A 21429-nucleotide genomic window follows, 5' to 3' on the forward strand; every position below is an offset into this window, starting at 1 on the left:
CCAACTGCAGTTCCCAGCAGGACAGGTGACTCTCCAGTAGAGATCTCCAGGGAGATGAGGGCAGCCCCCAGCTTGCCTGCTCCTTTCCACGTTCCCTTGACCTGCTGGGGTTGTGGACAGGATCCAGCTCCCTTCAGGTTCAGCCTGGGCTTCTGGGGAGAAGAGGCTGCCCTGTAAGCAGTGCTGCCAAGGAGGTGGCAGGATTTGGGTTTGAAAGAGTTGGCGAGGCTGGGGTTGAAGCATCTGCTCCCTGCCTGTGCTGGCCCCCCTGTGCCAGCCCAAGTGACCCGTTGCATGGCTGTGTGCCTGCGTCCCTGAGGCATTGCTTTCTCACCCACTTGTGCAGGGAGTGGGAACCCCTGGCCCAGCCATCTGGCACTGGGATGGACTTGTCCCAGTGAGAGGCAGGGCCACCTCATTATCTTTTCTAGAAGGATGAAATACTGCAGCTAGAGGTGGGTTTTGTGCACCGTGACTTTGGGATGATTTAACCAGTGTTCTTGCTTGATCAGTTTTAACTGCAAAGCAGAGTTGAGGAAGACAATTTGTTTCCTCTTGGTGAAAGCAAACTGCTCACAGGTGGGATATATATTTCTGTCATCAGGCTTATGGTATGAACAGGAACAGGTGTCCTCCCTTGGGAACATGCAAAGCAGAAGTCCTCACACTGAAAAACTTTCTCCATTGCACAATAAAGATGAAGGTTTTTTCCTGCAGATGAACGCTAAGTTCCCCGCATCTAAATGCAGCCCTCACTGGTACCTGGGGCTGGCACAGCCCATGTGTTAGGGCTACAGGTGCAAGGTCCTTGCTCTAGCGATGGTGGCAGGGATATTTAACCTGTGGTGCTCATCCAGTCATGCTGCCCTCTCCAGTAGCAGAACATGGGAGATCAAATCTGGGTACAGGGAAGTGGGAACTGTCAGATATCCCCATGGTGCTGGTACTCCTGGCAGAAAGCAGTGGCTGCAGCTGTCCATACCATGGCTTGTTGGGGTAAGAGGGAGCCAGAAGTGGCTCTGTTGGTCGAGATGGTAAGTCTCTTGTGTTCATGATGGGCAAGAAATTCATGAGACCAAGGGGGAAAAGTCAGAGACTGGTCTTAAGGGTGCACAAGAGCTTGGCCCAGCCCCTCTGAAAACATGTAGTCAACCATCTCATTTTTTACCAGGTATCTGGGATCACATCTCCACAGTGATGGATGGTGTCCACGACCTTGAGCAGAGGATACAGAAAGCCAAAAACAATGTTGAGGAGATCCAGATCACCGTGCAATCATGGGTGTCGCCCATATTTGAGAGGAAAGATGGTAAAAGGGAATCACTGCTAAGCCTAGAGGACTGTCAGGACCGTCTGGAACGGCGTTACAGCCTCATCAGAGAGTCAGGGCAGAGGATTCATTCTCTGGTGAAGGTGAGGGGGAACCTTCTCCAAGGGTTTGCTGGCTCTTCATAGGCTCCGTGATTCTCCACTTTGTTGAAAATGTCCACAGCCGTTTAAACTCATCTGAAAATCTTACCCAGTGTTAATCAACAACAGCTTTGATGAGTAGCTGGTATGGCTGTGTGGTGTGGGGCTGCTGGTTAGGCACCACTGGGGACCCAGTTCGGGGCAGGAACGGGAGCAGGCGCAGCCCAGCGAAGGAGTCTGGCTCCGGCAGTCCTGGCTGTTGTGGAGCCGCTAGAGGGGAGTCGTGCATCAGGCTCTGGGGTCCTGCAAAATATTTACCTGAAAATAGAGAGGCAGCTGGCTGTGGCTGACCTTTCTGTTTCAGACTTGTTGTCCCCCTGCGGGAGTGGGAGGTGATGCTGACAGTCCGGGCAGAAGCTGAGTGACAGGAAAAAAGCTGCTGTCCGAAACCTCCGTGTTTTCCAGTGGCTTTGCCAGAACTGAGAGTCCTCTTTGCAGGCCAGGAGAAAGCCCAAAGCTCTGCTCCCTACCTGCTCGGAGTGAGGTGCTGTGCATGTCGGGCACAGCACCTTGGCCTGAAGGGAGATAGAATTTAGATCCAGCCCCTCCTGAGGGTCACCATCTGGCCTCAGACTCTGGAGAGAACCAGCTGACCCTTTCCAGGCCACTGAGCTCTTACTCCTCACCTTGCCTTGCTGCCTGAAGTCAGCAGTGGACCCCTCTAACCCCCTTCTCTGCACACTGAACCTGTGGTGAGGATTTTACTGTGCCCATGTTGTTCTGCTGCCACCACTGTAACAGGCTCAGCCACCTCCAGCCTCCACCTAAAAGGCCAGAGCACTTCCTAGGTTGGCCAAGGAGAATATGGCGTGGCTGTCATGGCAGGAGGGCTGGCACCACTGGTGTGGTGGCACCGCCAATGCTGCTCGCAGAGGCAGGAGCAACTGCAGAGCAGCATGAAGGTCCTGAGGAGGGAAAGGCACCATGGCTCAAAATGGGGTGTCCCCATGCCTCTGTCCTGCCTGTGCTGGCCAAGCCTGGAGGAGCAGCAGCAGAGGGGCCAAGAGCTGGTCTGCTGGGCTTCCCCCAGTTGTTCAAGTCTTCCTGGGGGCAGGTGAGTCTTGAGGCTGCTGAGAGAAGCACAGTGAAGGTTTGGGTACATGCAGCAACAGGCAAAGGCAGGACAGCTAGCTGCTGGCTCCCATTGCCCTTCTTCCACCAGGATGAGGCCTCTGGAGTAAAACACCAGTAACAAGGGGACATTATCAAATACAAGGACAGGGAATAGTGAAGAGAGGGTGATGCTTTCAGATGGGCGTCCCCACAGAGTTCATTCCTATGAACTTGCCCTTTCTCTTGTGTCAGCTCAACATGGCCAGGGTGAGTCTGCAAGGGGTCAGAGCTCTGGCTCGCTCTGTTGAGAGTTTAAGCACCCAGCTATGACGTGTCAAGGTGGGGAGCAGAATCTTTGGGTTGGCTTAAGCCCAACTGGCAATGCCGCTTTCTCTTATGAATGCTAAGCTGCCGTGTCAGCGCTGGGAATGGAACCCTCTCCTGTGCCCCCGTGCATGAAACGCTGCCAACGTTGACCCCCTGGCAACAGGCAGTGTGTGTTGATTTCTGCTCACTGCAAGCTGGACCTTATTTTTTTTTGAGACCGTGCTTCTGTTGACAGCCACTGGCAGGCTTAGGAAGAGGGCATGGCAACGCAGGGGATAGGATCACAGTGGAGCACGGGAGGCTGCTGGGAGGTGCAGGGAGTGGGTACACAGCCTGGCCTTGTGGGGATGGGAAGAGGAAACCCAGGAAGGGTGGTCCCTGCGGTGACCCAGAAAACCCTGAATTTCCTGACTGGGAGCTTTTCCGAAGGAAGGGAACACAATAAGCTGAGGGGGGAGGGTATTAGTAAACCCTTTGTCTTCTGATCCCAACCTTTATCTGTTTTTATGTAGTTTATTTAAAATCCGTTCCTTGAATTTAAAAGTCTTGAGATGACCATTTGTAGGGCAGAGGTGTAAGCAGTCCTTGAAAGCCTCATCCACTCAAGGTAACATTATATAGGTCACCAGAGCTGGGTCTTCATGCATTGGGATGACCCTTTGAGACCCCTGAGTGCTCCCTGCCCCAGGTGCGCAAAGCAGCCTTGAGCCCTGTGGCCTCGAAGAAGAGGGAGGAGAACATGTTGCAGAGCTGTTAAGCCTCTTCTGCACTCCATTTTTACCTTGCAGTTTTCTTGAGTTGTTTCAGATGACAAAGCAGCCCTTGACAGACGGAACAAATGGTGGCCATGCCACCAGCAGCAACATCCGTCTGTCTAGCTTCTACGAGGCTGGTACCCGTGTGCTCAGCTGTGGGCAGCTCTCTTGTAGGACAGACTCAGCCCTGCTGTATTTGAAGGCATCTTCTTTCTTTTCCAGGAAAACCAGAGCCTCTTACTTGCAGACCCAGCATCTGAGGTCTGGAAGGCCTATGTGGATTACGTGGATGAGATAGTCCTGGATGGATTCTTCACTGCCATTGAGTGCTCGCTCAAGTACCTCCTAGAAAACACAGGTGACTGCTGGTTCCTCTCCCATGGTCACGATGGCTGCTTCATTCTCACCGAAGGGAGGTTTCTGTTTTGTGCTTTCCCTCATGCCTAAGATTTGCTCTCTTCTTTCTGGCTTTCTGCTGTGCCTCTTGCGCTGTCTACACGAAGCGCTGGGGAAGCCTCCAGACAGGGTGGGTGACTCCATCCCCCAGTCACTGGAGCAAGGCATTGCTCAGGGGAAAGGGATGGGGAGGACTGTGCACGATTTGCAGGGATGAATGGACAGACAAAATTGAGGTGTCATCTCAAGTCTGTGCTTGGGCACCAGCAATCTCCTGCCCTCCCATGAACAAAGCATCAAGGTGACAGCAACTTTCATTTGTGGAGAGTCTCAAGAACCAGTTCTGCTGATGAAAGGCATGAAAGAAAAACCTCAGTCCCTGAGCAGGGACCACTGGTCCCTGAGCGCCAGTGATGAGATGAGGTGGGTCCTCTTGCCTAAGGCCACAGGGGAGGTTCACTCACTCTGCTGAGAGCAGATTGTGTCCAGCTAAAGCACATCTCCAGGAACATTTCCCTCCTGGATGGGGAGGCACACTGAGTTGGAGAATCAAATCCAGTTCTTCACCATCTCATTAAAAACATGCACATAATTTCACATTTGCATTTGGCTTCAGTTTCCAGTTGCTGGGTTTTTTTCATGCCTTTCTCCACTAAATTAAAGAGCCTCTTGGTTCCTGTTGTTTTTCTCCTCTGCAAGTACTTATGCACTGTAATTGTTCAGCTCTCAGACTCCCTTTTGATTAACTAGAGAGCCTGGTCTCTTTAAGGCTTTCCTCCACAGCATTTTTTCCAGTCCTTAAATAACTTGTGTCTCATCTGCTCTTCTGTATCTCCTGTGGGTACCAGAATATCAGTTAGTTTGCCAGAATCTCCTCCGTGTTCTGTGCAGACATAATGTCACTGGACCCAGTGAGTGGGTTTCTGTGATCACACCTGCCTGGTGGCCCTGTGGGGCATGTGTGCATCTTGTGGTGTGATGTTAGTGGTGGCTCAAGATCACTTTTCTCCCCTTGAAAAAGATCCTGCCATCTCCATTCTTCCCTACCAGATCCCAAGGCAGGCCTCGCCCCGCTGTTTGAGGTGCAGCTGGATTTGGTCATCCCAGATTTGATATTTCGTCCCTCCTTGGACCCTGGCACAAATGATGGCTTCTATGACATGGTGGAAAGTCTTCTCAATGACATCTACCGGATCTCATCGCTTGTGCCCAGGCTGGCAGAGCACAGCGGCTTCCCCCACTACCAGGTCCGTGGCTGTGAAGCTTCCTCATGCTGTGTGGCAGTGAGGAGGTACCACGCTGCTCCCACATCACTGTGATCTCCTCTCCTCTTCTAGGCTGACATGGAAGACATGGCTGATCTGGCTGACATGCGCCATGACCTGATGGGACGTGTGCAAGCCGTGATGGTGGCCTGCTGCGATTACCGCAGTGCCTTCGACCACTACTCCTACCTCTATGGGGACGACAGAAAGGAGTTCTGCCGCCAGTTCCTCCTCTACGGGCACATCCTCACCACTGCAGAAATTGAGGCCCATGCAGAGGACGGGGTCCCCGAGACGCCTCCCACGCTGCAGCAGTTCAGAGAACAGATTGATTCCTACGAGAAGATCTATGAGGAGGTGAATTGCATAGAACCCATCAGCATCTTCCAGAGCTGGATGAAAGTCGATGCTCGGCCTTTCAAGGCATCCTTGCTGAACGTGATTAAAAGATGGAGCTTGGTGTTCAAGCAGCATCTGATGGACCATGTCATGCACAGGTAAGAGCTGTTTCTGCCTCCTCTCACCCAGGACCTGTGCTGACCAAAGGGGGTTTCTCATGTCTTGGCTGGGCTTTATCGTTTCACACTGATAACCAATAGGCCAATACAGGAGCAAGAGAAGGGGGGCCATACGGCATGCCAACTCCACGTCCCCTATATCTTCCATCCCCTGGTCTCTGCTGGGAACTGGTACGGCTGAGCATGTGAAGTGGAAGCATTTATATGGACTTGGTACCATTGACATCCCATGAGCCGATGCTCCTGGGACCTGCTGTGTGGTGTTAGATAGGACGTCTGTTTGTCCATTCATCCTGATCCAACTAAACAATCTCTGCTAGGGCTCTGTGCTTACTTTGTTGAATTTGAAATTGGCCACCAATAAAGCTGCATTAATGCCATGAGATACTTGCTCTATTTCTAAATGCATTGCTCTTTTGAGTGCACTCTGTGTAAAAAAAGTAATTTGGGTTGCCTGGCATAAGCAGTCATGGGTAGGTAGTTTCAAGGTTACAAAAAGGAGGAATTTTGGATGTAAGTTTTGAATTAACATATGTTCCCTGCTGCTCAGTCGCTAGGTCTGTGCAGGACAATGCGTCAGGTGATTTATTTGAGTAGTCGCAACTGAAGAATGTCATAGGTCTTGGATGCTTACAAAGAAGTATTTACAGACATATGTAGTAGTGAAGGCTGGTGTGTGTGGTGGATGACATGATCCCTTGTGTTCTTTTCAGCACCATTATTTCTGTGCAAAGAGGTTTTTGTGTACCTTAGAACGGCCATTTAGGAGTTCTTATTAAGAGTGTCTGACTCAGCAATTTAGTCTTTATTAGGTGAAGTATTTAAGGACACATTTTGGCCCAGCAGCATCCACAGAATTTAAGTAGGCACTTAAAAAGTAAGTGTTTTGAGAAGAGGAGAATGGCTGTGCTGGAAAGGACCAGAGATCCAGCAGTCCATCATGCCTCTGCTGACAGTGCCCAGTAGCTGGTGAGATTAAGAACAGGGTAAGCAGGTAGGGAAACTTTCCCTAAATACTCTCCTTGTCTCTAACAATTTATAGCTCAAGGACTTTGAGAGACAGGGGTTATGCCTTTGTATTTAAAGACGTGGATGAATTTTTTTTCTCCCACAAATGTTAGATTGTTTTTCTTAATTGCTGTGAATTTTTATCATCTACATCCTCCTGCAGCAGGGAGTGAAAATGTGAAATGAGGCAGTGTGTGAAGAAGAATCTCTGTTTGTTGCAGCTTTGCAACCTGCCAGGTTCATTTGGGGATCTTGAATTCTTGTATTGGAAGAGAAGAAATGAAAACTGTCCTTTCAAACTCACTCTCTCCAGACCAGTCCTGAACTCACAGGTCTCAGTCATGCTCCTTCCCAGATACCTTTTTCTCCAGCCTGAGAAGTCCCAATCTATTTATCTGTTCCTTGCAGGAAGCTGTACCACATCTATGGATCCCTTTGAGCATGAATTGTGGTTCTGATGCCCTCAGCATGTTGCTATGCAATGGACGGGGTTAGCCAGGCCTTTTCCCTGTCCATGCCAGTCCAGCTGCCTGGCGTAAGGCTGATAATTATTTCAATAGGAACTGCTCTCATTTTGTGCTTTCCTGCTTTGTGTTATATAGCTTGGCTGACCTTGATGAGTTCATAAAAACTGCCGATAAAGGTTTGAGCAAAAAGGTTGAAAAAGGCGATTATGATGGCTTGGTGGAGATTATGGGTCATCTCCTGGCTGTTAAAGAAAGGCACAGCGTCACCGATGCCATGTTTGAGCCCCTGAAGCAAACCATCAAACTGCTGAATACGTATGAGCAACAGCTGCCGGAGGAAGTCTATAAGCAGCTAGAGGTGGGTCAAAACTTGTGGTGGACACACCAATTTGCCGAGTAGCAGATGTCAAAGAGAGCGTGAGCTTAAGAGCATTGCAGGAATATTTAAGACCCCACTCCCTGTCATTAGAGGGCCTCAGTGGATAGTATTTTGCTATTGTGGGATGTGCCTTAATAGCTCTAAATTTTGGAGTTATATTGAGATTTTTCTTTTAAAGCAGAGATTAAGCCTTTTGTTATGTATGAAAAACATAGAATTGCCTGCTCCAACTCCCAGCGATTACTCTTGAAAAAAATTAATGCATTTTCAAATACATCTGTTAATTAGGTTGAATTATAATTATTTTAAAATAAGCCAGCTCTTGGCAACTGTGGAGATGGGAAGGATAATGTTGGCAGAGGAGTTGCCTTTTCATAGGACTTCAGTCCTCCACTGGATCTGTAACACCAAATCTTCCTGACCTAGAGGACATCACTGGGAGAGGATTATGAAAGTATTTTGGCACCTTTCCACATCTGGCTCTGATGAATCAGTTTTCTTTTGAGAATTCCTTTCATTTCTGGAAAGGGGACCATGAGATGGAGGTTTGAAAAGACTGTGAGAGTGCCCAGCCAGCCTTGCAGAACAGAAGACATGCACTGGCAACAGCCAAGATGTTACAGTGGAGAAGCGTGTGGCTACATGCTGATGGATACCCTATAGTCATGGGGTGCTATGGGCAGAGGGGTCTGTGTAGGACACCAGGTTTAAAGCAGGACCTTTTGGAGAGATGTTCCTGCCTTATGCACTTGTGCAGCAAAGGCTCCAGTTCTCTGCTGCAGGATTGGGTGAGAGCTGAGTGCGCTTTAGCAATCCCCTGGTTTTCTGCTTGTGAAACCATGATTCGTGGGTGGTCAGGTCACCAAATCTGGAATAGTCAAGGGTCCTAAAGATGCCTAGGTTCCTACAGACTCCCTGAAAACCAGGAGAGCTGCATTACGTGGATGCTCTGGCTGCTGCAACAGCTTCGGTCCAGCATAAAATATGGTGCTGCGGGAAACCTGGCTCTACTAATTCCTCTGCCCAAGAGCTGCTTGTTTGGTGCCTGTTTGTGCAAGTACCTTCAAACAACTGATTTATTTATCTGATAGAAGAAATGAGAGATGCGGGGCAGCCATTCCGATGCAGGAGATAACAAAACAGTTTCGTTCTTTCTGGCAAGTGACAGCAACATGTGGTTGAATGATTCATTCACTCCTGTATACGGTGGGAAAACCAGAAATAAATTCCTCTAGGTACTGCTCCCTCCATGGCTGTGGAGATGGATGGGCTGGAGCTGGTAGTTTGTATGAGAAGGACAAGGAAGCAGCTTCATGTATGCCCTGCCGTGGTCATGGATAGTGATTTCTATTGAGACTGGAATATAAAGTGCCAGAAAGACTGACCATTTACAGTCCCCCCCTCAGGAAGGACTAGCCCTGCTCTGGCTATCTCTGCTGCCTCAGAGCTGCCTCCAGGTTATTTCCCTTCTTTCCATAGTGTTGGTGGGTCTACATTAATCTCCTCAGCTATGTGAACTGGGATGAAAATAAAGCCAAAGTCTTTCCTGTAGGCTTGCACAGTACATGGGGAAGTGGGGTCTCCGAGAGGAAAGCACTGGGACTTCAGGACAGCAGAGCCCTTGGCTGGTGTCAGTGTCTGGGCTGAGGTTATAGCCCAAGAAGCCTAGTGAGGAGACAAAAAATCCCTTTCAGAAGAAAATCCCAGGTACAGAGGGTGGATTGTCAGCAGTGCTGCGCACTTGCGGCTTGGATGCAGACCTGAGAAAGAAACCAGTCTTATTTACTGCTAATATTATATACACAGGCTGGAGGGATTTGCCCCAAAGAGAGTCCTAGAAGTCTTAGGGAAGTCCTAGTCTCTAGAAGTCCTTTTGGTATAACATCTTCTGTTCTAAGAGCTGGCAGGAAATTTCCCAAGCTCTGTTTCTTACTTAGCTCTGGGAAGCCAGATGATCTGATGAACTTGCATCTGCATCCCTTCCTCCTGCCTTCAGCCTCTCCCAGCAGCTCTGGGTCCTTCTGGGCTTGATGTTAGGATCACTGTTCTCTCTTGAGCATTGAACCATACTGGGACCCCAGGAGCTAGTCTGGGACCATTCTTCTGAAGTTATTGAACATGTTTCTACAATCAGAGCCGTCAGTTATAAGGTCTCAGTCTTCATTAGTCTTCAAAATTATGAATAACTGGTAAGTTTTATCCCAAATTGTGCGTTTAGCCTTTGCATCGCAACAAAACTTCCTTACAGTTTTAGACACAGAATCTGTTGCTTTTCCTGTCTGTGATTATCCGTAAACAGATCAGATGCATCTTATATCGAATATCAAATACTGCCTACCAGCATTGAGATTTTGCTTGCAGGAGCTGCCAGAAAAATGGAACAATATAAAGAAGCTGGCAATAGCTGTGAAACAGCATGTGGCTCCTCTGCAGGCGAACGAAATGACAGTTCTGCGCAAGAGCTGTGCTGTGTTTGATGTTGAGCAGCACAGATTCAGAGAGCGATTTCGGAAAGAAGCACCATTCAGGTATGGGCAAATTATAGCATCAGAGAAGCCCTGAGGAAAAAAAGCATTGTGGGATCATCTCCAAGTTTCCTGAGGATGTATGCTTGAGCCCTTGCCTACGTTTCCTACCTCCTCATAGCTTTGTATCCACTATGCCTGGGGTGTTTTGTCCCTGGGAACGCTGTCTGGTCTTAGCAAGAGTCTGAATTTGGATGCTGAGTGCACAGGATAGCTTTAAGGTGGCGTCAGTAGTGCCATTTGGCTGAACCATCAATGTGTATTATAGACATTTCATCTCTGCTTTATCTCTTAGAGGCACTGTTTGTTTTATGTTTTCTTTAGAAGTTGTTACAATATCATTTATGAAGAAAAAACATTTCTTTCTAGGTTTGACACCGAAAAGCCTTATCAACTGCTGGATGCAAAGCACATCGAGATTAAACAAATGGAGTCAGCCATGACCTCGATTTATGAATCAGCTGGTCTGTTTGAAGTCATGGTGCCAGATTATAAACAACTGAAGCAGTGCAGAAAGGAGCTGTGTCTTCTCAAAGAGCTCTGGGATATGATCTCCCTTGTGAACACTAGTCTTGATGACTGGCAGACCACAAAATGGGTTGATATTAATGTGGAAAACATGGACTTGGAGTGTAAAAAGTTTGCAAGAGAGATTCGGAATTTGGATAAGGAAATGAGGGCATGGGATGCTTTCACCAGGCTGGACAGCAAGGTGAAGAACATGCTGACGGCTCTGAAAGCTGTGGCAGAACTTCAAAATCCCGCCATTAGAGAAAGACACTGGAATCAACTGATGCAGACGACAGGTGTGAGGTTTGTGATGGACTCGGACACCACACTGGCTGACCTCCTGAAGCTCAACCTACATAATTTTGAGGATGAAGTTCATGGCATTGTGGACAAAGCAGTGCGAGAAATGAGTATGGAGAAAGTCCTGAAGGAGCTAAAAATGACTTGGAGCACCATGGAGTTTCAGTACGAGCCTCACCCCCGGATGAACATCCCACTGCTGAAGTCAGATGAGGAACTCATTGAAACTTTAGAAGACAACCAGGTGCAGCTGCAGAATTTAATGACATCCAAATATATCGCTTTCTTCTTGGAGGAAGTGTCTGCATGGCAGAGGAAGCTGTCCACTGCAGACTCTGTCATTTCTCTCTGGTTTGAAGTGCAGCGTACATGGTCTCACTTGGAGAGCATATTCATAGGCTCGGAAGATATACGGGCACAGCTTCCTGAGGTATGAAATGCCAAATTCTATTTTTCCTGTTTGGAAAGTGTTGAAGAGCCTCCATTATACAAAATAGGGTTATCTATACGGCCAAGTTCTGCAAAGCTGCCTTGCGTTTTTGGAGGCTCCTTTAGTGCTAGTTTCCCTAATGCTGCCCCAGGATGTTTTTGTACTGTAGGTTGTGTTTGAGCCATGCTGAGAAGCTGATTTTTCTCCCCTCCACGGCTGCATAGCAAATACAGAGTTCCTGGAGACCAAGCGCGAGGCTGCTAGCTTCCTTCAGTGCTGCAGGCATGTTCCCTCTTTCCTCGGAGGGGAGAGGACTGGGATAATTACTCAGACATTGCAAATCGTCAAATCTGCTGGACCAGGCAGCTTTGGCAGCATCCCCTTCCCTGTCTTCAGCGCTGGTGCAGGGGGAGAGCAGCTGTTCTCCCACTCCTGCGTCGGAAAATGGAACAGAGTTGTCATTGGTGACCTCCTGGGGAGTGTCTTCGAGTCCAGCTTCCAGTCTTATTCCAGATTCCCTTGATTATTAAGAAAATCTTCCAAGCTGTTTCCTGGCCCTCCTGCACCACTCGCAGCCATGCTGAGGAACCTGCCTTTCACTCACGAGTGAACTGCAGTTGTCTGTGTCACTGCTGTCCCCATCCACGTGCAGCGTCACTGACAGCACTGCCAAGGGACTGACACCCAAGACAGGGTGTGCACAGCCCAGTGACACCCGGATGATACACCACCCTGTCTCCATCTCTTCACTCTGGTCTGCTTGGACTGTTCCTCCCTCTGCTTTGGAGATCGCTGGGCATGCTTCACTTACTGGGCAATATATACAGGGGCTAATAACCAGTGTCCTGAAGGCTGTACCATGTGCCAGCAAGCTGTTAATATCCAACAGCTATCTGATGGCATGTATGAAATCGCATCATCATTTAAATCTGCATCCTACTGGGCAGCTGTCTGCATCTCAGTACCTGTCCGGCAGGTGGCACGAACCAGCAGCCTCTTCCCTTCCCTAGAAGAAAAGATGAATCTCAAAGCCTCTGGAGGATGAACCTCCTTGGGATGCAGCCAGGGCTGGGGGAGGATGTGCTGGCAGGGCATGGGATACTGGCTACAAGGCTTGCGTGCAGGGAGGGCTCAACCCTCCAGCCAGAGCCTTGCTGTTGGGGCTGAGCACAGGTTAATGTGGAATTGTTACTAGGAGAGCTTGAGCACTTTTATTCAGTGTCCTGGCTCACTCGAGAGGCCTGGCTTGGGAAGAAGGGAGGAGTAGAGACATTTTGAACATAGCTTTATTTATTCTTCACTGTTAACTCCAGAAATTCAAGGTCCCTGTTAGGTGCAGAGCATAATTGTCAGCATGCTCCTCTGCTGCCAACATGGGGTTTCCAGGGCCTTACTCAAGGCAAGGAAGGGCTCTCCTCTGCAAGTGTCATCACACCCATTTCAGGGATGGGCACTGGGACTCCTCCACTGTAGCAAGAGGGGAAGAGTAAACTCACACGGAGTCAGTAGCCTTTCCCCCATACGGGAGCATCTCCTGCTGCTGTGGCCAGGGAAACTTGGTATTTCATCTGGACATGGGAGAGGAAGAATCATGAGGAGACATTCAAAGGGGATTTCAATCCCATGAAAATGGTTGGTCCTGGGCATTGGCTTCTGCATGGATCACTTTATCCATGACCCCTTTGGGATACAGAGAGAAGGCAGCGAGTGCCCAACTGGAGACTTGTTTCTAGCACATGGCTGGAAAAGACCTTCTGAAATGGTGGAGAGGTCCCTCTGCACTGAACAGGAGGATCTCTGCGGAGAGTCTTTCCCCTCAACCCAAAGACAGTACCCAGAGGATGCGATCTTGTAGCACAAGTGATTTATTAGTGTTTTACTGTGAATGTGTTCCTTGTATTGCTTTTTAGGACTCCAAACGCTTTGAAGGGATTGATGTGGATTTTAAAGAGCTGGCCTACGAAGCTCAGAAAACCCCAAATGTAGTTGAGGCCACCAATAAACCAGGTCTGTCCCAACAACTGGAGGATGTTCAGAGCAGGTCGGTAGAACTTCAAAAATCCCAGGATTTTGGCAGAGACTGGGATCAACTCTAATAAGTTTGTTTAACCTGTGCTCCAAGGCTTTCTTCCTAGATTGTGCATTTCTTGCATTCACAAGTCATGGCATTTCTGATCTTTCTTGAGTCTTTTTATGTGTGGTTCATTACCCTAAAGCCCCCAAAGTGGAGTCTGGCTTTGTGTACATGCAGATTCTCATCCTGAATATTGATTTGCCCACATACAAAGCTAGGCATTCAGCTGGTTTTAATAACATATGGCCTCACTGCCACCCCAAATACAATGTCTTAAATATTTAGCAGTCCAAGCAGGGATATCTGCAGCAGAGCTGAGCCCATGTTCTTTAATTTACGAAATTATCTCTGCGTGTATACCCTTGACACATGGTATAACTAGACTCTCTGAGAAGGACCTTAGTGTCCTGAGATGGATACACTTCTCACTTAACATATGAGCTTGTCTACCTGGAACACACTTAAAAGTTAATATGATAGCTGTTCTGTCAGTAATAACTATCCATTTAAAATAAAGATTTATTTTATTGTTTAATCAGATAAGGCCAATGTTCCTCGCAGAGGACTAGCTGCATGTTATTTATGAACTTTGTAAGCAGTTTAGCATGTAAACACTGAAAGATTCATTTTAGATTGAAGGAAACAAGTTTCCTTTCAGGCTTCGTAAACACAAAAAGCTGAGGAGGTCTGAATCAGACTTTAAAATGCGGCTCATTAGAATAAAAGCAGTTATGGAAACTTTCTAAAACAGTAGGTCAGACTGCAAACCCTTTCTAGCCTCTTCTTCCACTTGTGTTTCTGCTTTTTTATGAGGCTTCTCTGACTCTTAGGCTATTTGACCCTTGGGAGTCGAAAGAGATCTGTGAGTTACTATGTGCTATGTTGATCTCTTTGGAAAATGCTGTAGAGGACCAGCCTACAGGCTCAGCTCATGTCTGGTTCTTTCCCATGGTAGGGGAGAATCTGCTTGATAATCCAAACTGTAGCATGAAACATGAAAGGATATTTACCCACCTGTCCTGGGCTCTGTTTATCTGCTTTGTCTCCCCAGGTTGTCTCTGTGTGAGAAGGCTTTGGCTGAATATTTGGATATGAAGAGGTTGGCTTTTCCCAGATTTTACTTCATTTCTTCTGCAGATTTGTTGGATATTCTTTCCAATGGAACCAACCCACAGCTGGTAAGCCTTGTACCTTTGCATTTTCCAGCTGTCACTAATATCATGGTGGAAGATGCTGTGTTGGGCCTCTCCTGTAGCTTGTCCTTTCTTGAGTGTTTTTTCTCCCACCCTCACTTGGATTAATAATAATTCTTTCACAGCTGGCCTTCATCTGTCATCTTTGAAAGGCAACATGTGCACAGTATGTTGTCTGATCTAACCCTGGTGATGCTTGCAGATGGTTCTGAAAGCATTGCACAGAGTAGAGCTATGTTTTTGATGCCATAAAACCAGTGGCTTTGTTTCTGCTGGGATACAGTGAGGTTGAAGGAAACCATCTTTCTGAGGATTTTAGCCAAAACTTGTTGCTGACCTTGGATCCCCAACCTGGGATGCCACCAAACAACATCTGCTGTTGAGGGCTACAGACTGGGCGTTCAAATGTGGAAGTGGCTTGGAGAGTTCCCTTTTTTTAGGCAGAAGAGGCATTTGCAAGTCAGCCAGTTCTTGGGCTTTGGGATGTCCTGATTATAGGGGGAGTGAAGAACACAACCTGAAAGAGGTAAGACAGCTGGTGGTCAGACAGTGACTATGGCCAAGGCAAGCAAGTAGATCTCTTGGGTGGCCAGCCATTCCTGTGCAGGTCAGGGGCCAGGCTGGGTATCTGACCTCGTGCACCGCACTTCTGCGCCATCTGACTGAGGAGGCTTCTCCTCTCCAGGCTGGGTTTCTGAGGATGGTGCTTGAATGCCAGGTGTGGGGAAATCACTCCAAATATACCATTCCTCCTGTTGACTTTGGTGGATTACTGGATCATCCTGTGGAGGAACTTGTAGTAACCTTCTTGGTTTAGAAAATGGCTTCACTGTGCTCTTCCCCCCATTCCCCAGAGGATCACAGACACCTCCTACCCCTCAGTGGCAGAGTTCAGAGGATTCAGTCCTGCAGATGTTTTTCCATACAGAGCATAGCAGCATTAGGGTTGATTATTAGCGCTGCAGAGGTTGATGTCAGGAAACCCTGGCCACTTTGCCTGGCAATGCTGTGCTCTAGCTGGCCTTGTTTGGGATGCATCATTTATCCTGAGGTTGGTATGTAAAACCCATCAAAATGTTCACAGCAAATGGAGACTGTTGGATAAGGAATGGATTCTGTATTTCATCTTTCAGTAGTGTGTAATCTCACCTTCTTTAAGCTTTTCATCATTTTCAGCATTCATGTGAGCACATGAATGGAGCAGGTTTGCACGCTCATTTGGAAATGCTGTTATTTGCCACTAACCTTTAACACTGCTCATATCTGTTTCTGCTGCTGGGTGATTTCAGTCCACAGAGTATCAAAAATACATAGTTGATTGATACTTAAAATGGAGAGAAAAAATCCACGGGAAGCAAAGAAAAGATACTGTGTTGAAATGCTACATGGAGTAAGAAGAAATTCCTGGTGTTTTCTGTTATTCAAAACTATTTGCAGTAAAATCAAAGTAAATGTCAAGTAGAATCACACATGGATACACTCTCAGCCTTTCCACTGTAGTTTCAAAGTCTGATAATTCTTAAAGGAGGATTAAATACACAATGATATTATCCTCTTGGACTGGGTATTGAACTTGTGCAGATTCAGGTGTATTCAGGGCTCCAGTGGCAGGATTGCACCAAGTGCTGGACTACATCCAAAGCCCTGCAGACTGGCCAGGGTCTGGGAACGGACAGTGGGGGTTTGTGAGCAGAAACTTCTAGATGTAAGAAAATGTTTCTAAGGTTTACTTATGATTTGAAAGGAGATATGCTTATCTGGGGGGAAGCTGAGTCCCCATTGCTTCTCAGAGGTACTTAGCACCTTTCAGGATCTGGCCCTGCTTGAATGTGCAGAAGAAGACTACTGAGCTATGTCCACCTGCAGGACAGCTTGTGAGAAGGAGTGTTGTAATTCTTTGTGAGTCAGTGAGTAAGAATTAAACGGACAAGTCCGGCCAGCTCCTGCCTGGGACAACTTTATGAGCTAACCCTTGCCATGGGAACATCAGTCCTGGGAGAAGCCCGCCTTTGTTGGCAGTGGCGTGTGACACACAGTGATTTAGTTGTGTGTTTGTAGTGATCTAGAAGAAGCATTGATGACCTGCCTAGCTCCCAGAAGGCAGGTGCCAATGTTGAGAGCCTGTAGCAGCGATGCTAGCATCTCCCTGTGGCTTTTCAAACTCAGCCAGGTGTGAACAGGACAGGACTGAATTATTCTTTTCCTTCTGGAAGAGTGCTTTTGGTCAAGATGGGGGTTTTGTAGAAGGTCTGGGTTGTTGAGCTGTTTATCATGGGTCTTGGGCAGAAATAAAGTTCGTTCTTCTCCGTGGAGGGGAGTTCAGGACTTTTCATTGGCACAAAATTGATTTCTAGTGGTGAAAAAACAGAAAGGTTCATAGTGTACAAAACTCCACAATGTACTGAGAATAGGATGAGGTGGGGCAATGGCTAGAGACCTCTTACCATGACATGTAGGGAAATTGGGGCTAGGAGGTCATGCAATGTTTGAATGTTTTCTGTGCTTTTGCCCTGTATGGGAGATTTCCCAATGGGGAAATATGATTTATTAAGGCATGTCTGTTTTCTAAATGATGTAGAAATAGGTGGAAGTATTGGGAGAGAGAGCAAGAAGCTTGCGTTGCACTATCCTGGCCATGTATGAGAAGATGTGGTGCTACCAAGATGTCCAAGATGTGAACATGATTGTGCCTGTGACATGTATGGTGATCTCCATTCTGCTTGTCCTGTCTCAGTCGCTTTACTTATACAATTCCTGTTGCAGGTGCAACGTCATCTTTCCAAACTCTTTGACAACTTGGCCAAGATGAAATTCCAGCTGGACTCTGAGCAAAAGGCAACCAAAGTTGGCCTGGGAATGTACAGTAAGGAGGAGGAATACGTCAGCTTCAGTGAACCCTGTGACTGCAGCGGGCAGGTGAGAGGGAAGACCTTGTTTATTGAAACTGTCCAGTGGAGTGTGCTCTCCTGCCCCTTGTGTGGGCATCTGTTGCCAAGACATCATAGAGCTTCCGACTCTTCCTTTATGCATGAGAAAGGCTGGAAGAGGTGGTGTGAAATTTAATTTCTCCTTACACCACAGCTCTTGGTCCCACTCTGGATAGGTCCTCATGGAGGTGGGGCATAGGTGTTGCAGTCCACAGTGAGAGAAAGGCCTGTGGCCTTTTTCTAACTAGTTTTTTTAATTTGAATTTTTCTGAGATGTTTTGAAGGTTAGTCTTACATCTTGTTACAAATATCCTCGGTAAGGGAGGGGATGCAGATTGAAAGTAGACTAAACTATTCCATAGCACCTCTGCATGGGTATCTTTTGAAAGAGAAGGCTTTTTTTCCTGTTTTCCAAATCTTCTTTCTTTCATAGGATATGTTAAAGTACAAAATTTAAGAATCAAACTACTACTCAACTTATCTGTCCCTGTAGTTTCACCTTTCTCCATGGACTATTATAGGAAGCTAAAGTATGTAATACCAGCTACTGAGCTCCCCAGTGATGGAGCTTGCTTCATTTAAACGATCTCAGTGAGGGCTTTGCCTGTGAAATACTAAATTCAGCAGGAATTGTGTTCCCAAGTTTGGCAACAGCTTTCTCCTGCTGCTGGCAGATTGTGCCCAAGTCCCATGAGTGATTCTGTCATGGCCTGGAGGTGGAACGCGCTGAACTAAATTACTCATTGGTGGAGTTCATTTTGATTTCTCCTATAGCTGGAGTTCAAGAAAAATCTGCCTTGTAATCTTGGTGTCTGGAAATAGATGCTAATCCTGCAGTACCAAAATTGACTAAATCCAACCAGTCTGAAGGAGGCTGTGAGGCTTGTTTAACTCAAGAGTTGAGATTCTTGTCCCATTCCCTATCTTCACTAATTACCAAAGGCGCTTAAGAAGAGCAAACGTGTTACTGTCATTTAATCTCTTCTCCAGGTTGAGGTCTGGCTGAATCATGTACTAGACAGCATGAGAACTACTGTGAGAGATGAGATGACGGAAGCCGTCATGGCTTACGAGGAGAAGCCGAGGGAACAGTGGCTCTTTGACTACCCTGCCCAGGTACCTGCCACTGCTTCTCATCCCCATTCAGGCTGGCATGTGGGAAAGGCAGCGCTTGGCTTCCCCTTCAGTCCTGCCCTTCCCTTCTTTCAGTGCTGGCCTCTAGCTGTGGATGGGGACGTTTCTGGCCTCCGCTGTGCTGTCCAGGAGGCAGGAAGGATGAGTTGTCCTTTATCCTGGCAATCTCCTGATGGAGTTTCCAGCCTGAGCTCCATGCTCTGACTGGGGCTTCAGGGAGGATACGCTCTTGGCTGGGTTATGGAGAGCGGGGGCTTGGGCAGTGCCTGCTGCACCCTGTGGGTCACAGGAAGTCTATAGACCCAGAGGAGCAAGAGGTGCAACATGAAAACAAAGTGGTGAGGCCTAATGAGAGAAAAGAACCCCTCAGATGCACCTCTGACAGCCTCATGGTCTCCAGCTCTTCCTCCTCTGCTGTGTCAGGCATGTGAAAAGTGCTGATTTACTAATAAGTAGTTACTAAATATGTCTGCCACTGATATGATGTTTTAAATTAATGTCACAGGGCAGATCCCTGTTGTCCTGTCTGCTGTGACTACTGTATGAAATAATACTTAAGTTCACGTCATGGATGCTTCATCCTTGATCTCCCTGTGGATCAGACACTCTTGAACATAAGGAAGCTCTGGTGTTTTCCGTGATACTGAACCAGCCCATTTCCCTAGGTGGCTCTTTCCTGCACCCAGATCTGGTGGACAACTGAGGTTGGGATTGCTTTCGCCAGGGTGGAGGAAGGCTACGAGAATGCGATGAAGGAATATCACAAGAAGCAAGTGACCCAGCTGAACACCCTAGTTACCATGCTGATTGGGCAACTTTCCAAGGGTGATAGGCAGAAAATCATGACCATATGCACGATCGATGTGCACGCTCGGGACGTGGTGGCAAAGATGATAGCGCAGAAGGTTTGTGTTTGCAACTCAGCATGGTCCTGTGTTGGGTGTTGGAGCGGGGGTTACAGGAGCAGTAAACTAGCCACAGGCTATTCAGATCACTGCCTGGCTCAGTGGGAGATACATGACTAAATTTACTTCTACAGTGTTTGAGATAAGGAGGCAGAAAGCCACCGTAAGCCTGCAGTGTTGTTCTGTATCATGGCTATGCAACACCAAGGGAGTGAGAGTGTGGCCCTGTGTCCTTTTGCCAAGGCACGTGTTGGTGGATGATAGTGTTGTGTTGGGAGTCTGCTGGATGCAGTCTCAGTTATGTCTTTAGAAAGTAAGAAAAAGCATTTGGGCTTTTCTTTTTGTAGCTTCCTTGGTCTGGTGTGGGCCCACAGGGACTCCTTTGGGACTCCCTTGTGCTGCACACCTCTCCCACACCACTCCCCTGGGCTTGACACTGTGTCAAGTATCCAGCCCTGCAGGTGGGTGGGAAGGTGCCCTGAGTATGCTGGGTCGTGGCTTTACCCTCATCTGTGTCCCTCTCAGGGGCCGCCAGGCTGCTCACAGGGTTTCCGGCTTCAAGGCTCAGCTGGGCTTGGTGGTGCCTTGGCCCAGTTTGTGGTGAAGCGGTCCATCTGCTGGGCCTGCCTGCTGGTTGTGCAGAGAGTGCTGGCCATGGCTGTCCTTGTCCCCCAGTCCCCAGCCTGTTTGCCTAGTGCTGTCTGTGGCTCCTTCCCTGTCTAGACAGCCTCTGCTCCTTCTCTCAGTCTGTTTGCATTATAAGAGCCTCTTCATGGCTTGCTGGTTCTTAAATCTCCTCTTAAGGAGTCTTTTTGTGCTGCTCTTTCTTTTGGGTATTCTCTTTTTCCTCTCCCACCAACGTGGTTCACTAATTTGGTTCCTACCCTCTACTGATGGGAGATGGGGAGGTGACATTTCTCACCACATTACGGGGAGGTGACCTTCATCCCCACACCTGCCTTCACAGTCAGGATCAGTCCATCCCCAATGAAAACTTCATTGCAGTCACCATTTTGGCACCTGAGCTGTGCGTGCCTGGCATCCCTGTTTTTCCTGTGATGGTGCTTGTGTATGCGTTGCAGGTAGACAACGCCCAGGCATTCATTTGGCTGTCACAGCTCCGGCACAGATGGTCAGATGAGGAACGGCACTGCTTTGCCAACATCTGTGATGCTCAGTTCCTGTACTCCTATGAATACCTTGGCAATACCCCTCGGCTTGTGATCACTCCACTGACCGACAGGTAAGTCCCCAGGAAACACCATCATAGCTGGGCTTTGCCACACAGTTAGAGAAAGAGCTGCCAACCAAAGATGGGTTTAGTTAGGACACCTGCATCCCTCTTGTTCTTTCTCTGTGTGCCAGAAATCGGGTGGCAGAGCTCTAACTCTCACCTGGTTTGTGATTTGATGGTGGTACCCTCTGGGGTATCTGTGCCTCAGATCCGGGGGTGGGATTCAGCTCACAGATTAAAACGTTCACTTGTGGGTGTCTGCCTGTGCACAGGATGTCCACACCCCATAGAGTTGGTGAGTCTAGAAAGCTTTCAGCCAGTCTTGAAGTAGACATCTACCACTTGGTTCAGTTGTCTCAATGGGGACACCTAGGGTGACTTGAGATGCTCTGCATTGTCCACCTGGCTTCCAGCTGCCAATCCAGAAGTGTGCAAGTCTCCTGTGGACCCCTTGTCATATCTTTCCACCTTATGTGACATTTGAGTAGCCAGGAACATCTTAGGTGGCTCTAGTCACCCATGTTAGTCAGCTGAGCCAAGCCCCCATGCATTATCAGGT

General features: G+C 48.0%; 1 protein-coding gene across 1 annotated transcript in view; it reads left to right on the top strand.

Annotated features, from left to right (window-relative positions):
- Nucleotides 1-21429, top strand: part of DNAH9 (dynein axonemal heavy chain 9) — a 215543-nt gene that overhangs the window by 25209 nt on the left and 168905 nt on the right. Inside the window, exons 14-26 of the mRNA XM_059828377.1 lie at nucleotides 1172-1413; nucleotides 3828-3963; nucleotides 5052-5248; nucleotides 5339-5763; nucleotides 7395-7617; nucleotides 10000-10166; nucleotides 10533-11403; nucleotides 13314-13444; nucleotides 14529-14655; nucleotides 17434-17586; nucleotides 18588-18713; nucleotides 19397-19636; nucleotides 20719-20879. Coding sequence (XP_059684360.1) covers nucleotides 1172-1413; nucleotides 3828-3963; nucleotides 5052-5248; nucleotides 5339-5763; nucleotides 7395-7617; nucleotides 10000-10166; nucleotides 10533-11403; nucleotides 13314-13444; nucleotides 14529-14655; nucleotides 17434-17586; nucleotides 18588-18713; nucleotides 19397-19636; nucleotides 20719-20879 — 3199 coding nt within the window. The remainder of the gene's footprint in view (nucleotides 1-1171; nucleotides 1414-3827; nucleotides 3964-5051; nucleotides 5249-5338; nucleotides 5764-7394; nucleotides 7618-9999; nucleotides 10167-10532; nucleotides 11404-13313; nucleotides 13445-14528; nucleotides 14656-17433; nucleotides 17587-18587; nucleotides 18714-19396; nucleotides 19637-20718; nucleotides 20880-21429) is intronic.

The sequence above is a fragment of the Gavia stellata genome, chromosome 22, assembly GCF_030936135.1.
Source record: "Gavia stellata isolate bGavSte3 chromosome 22, bGavSte3.hap2, whole genome shotgun sequence".
NCBI classification, from domain to species: domain Eukaryota; kingdom Metazoa; phylum Chordata; class Aves; order Gaviiformes; family Gaviidae; genus Gavia; species Gavia stellata.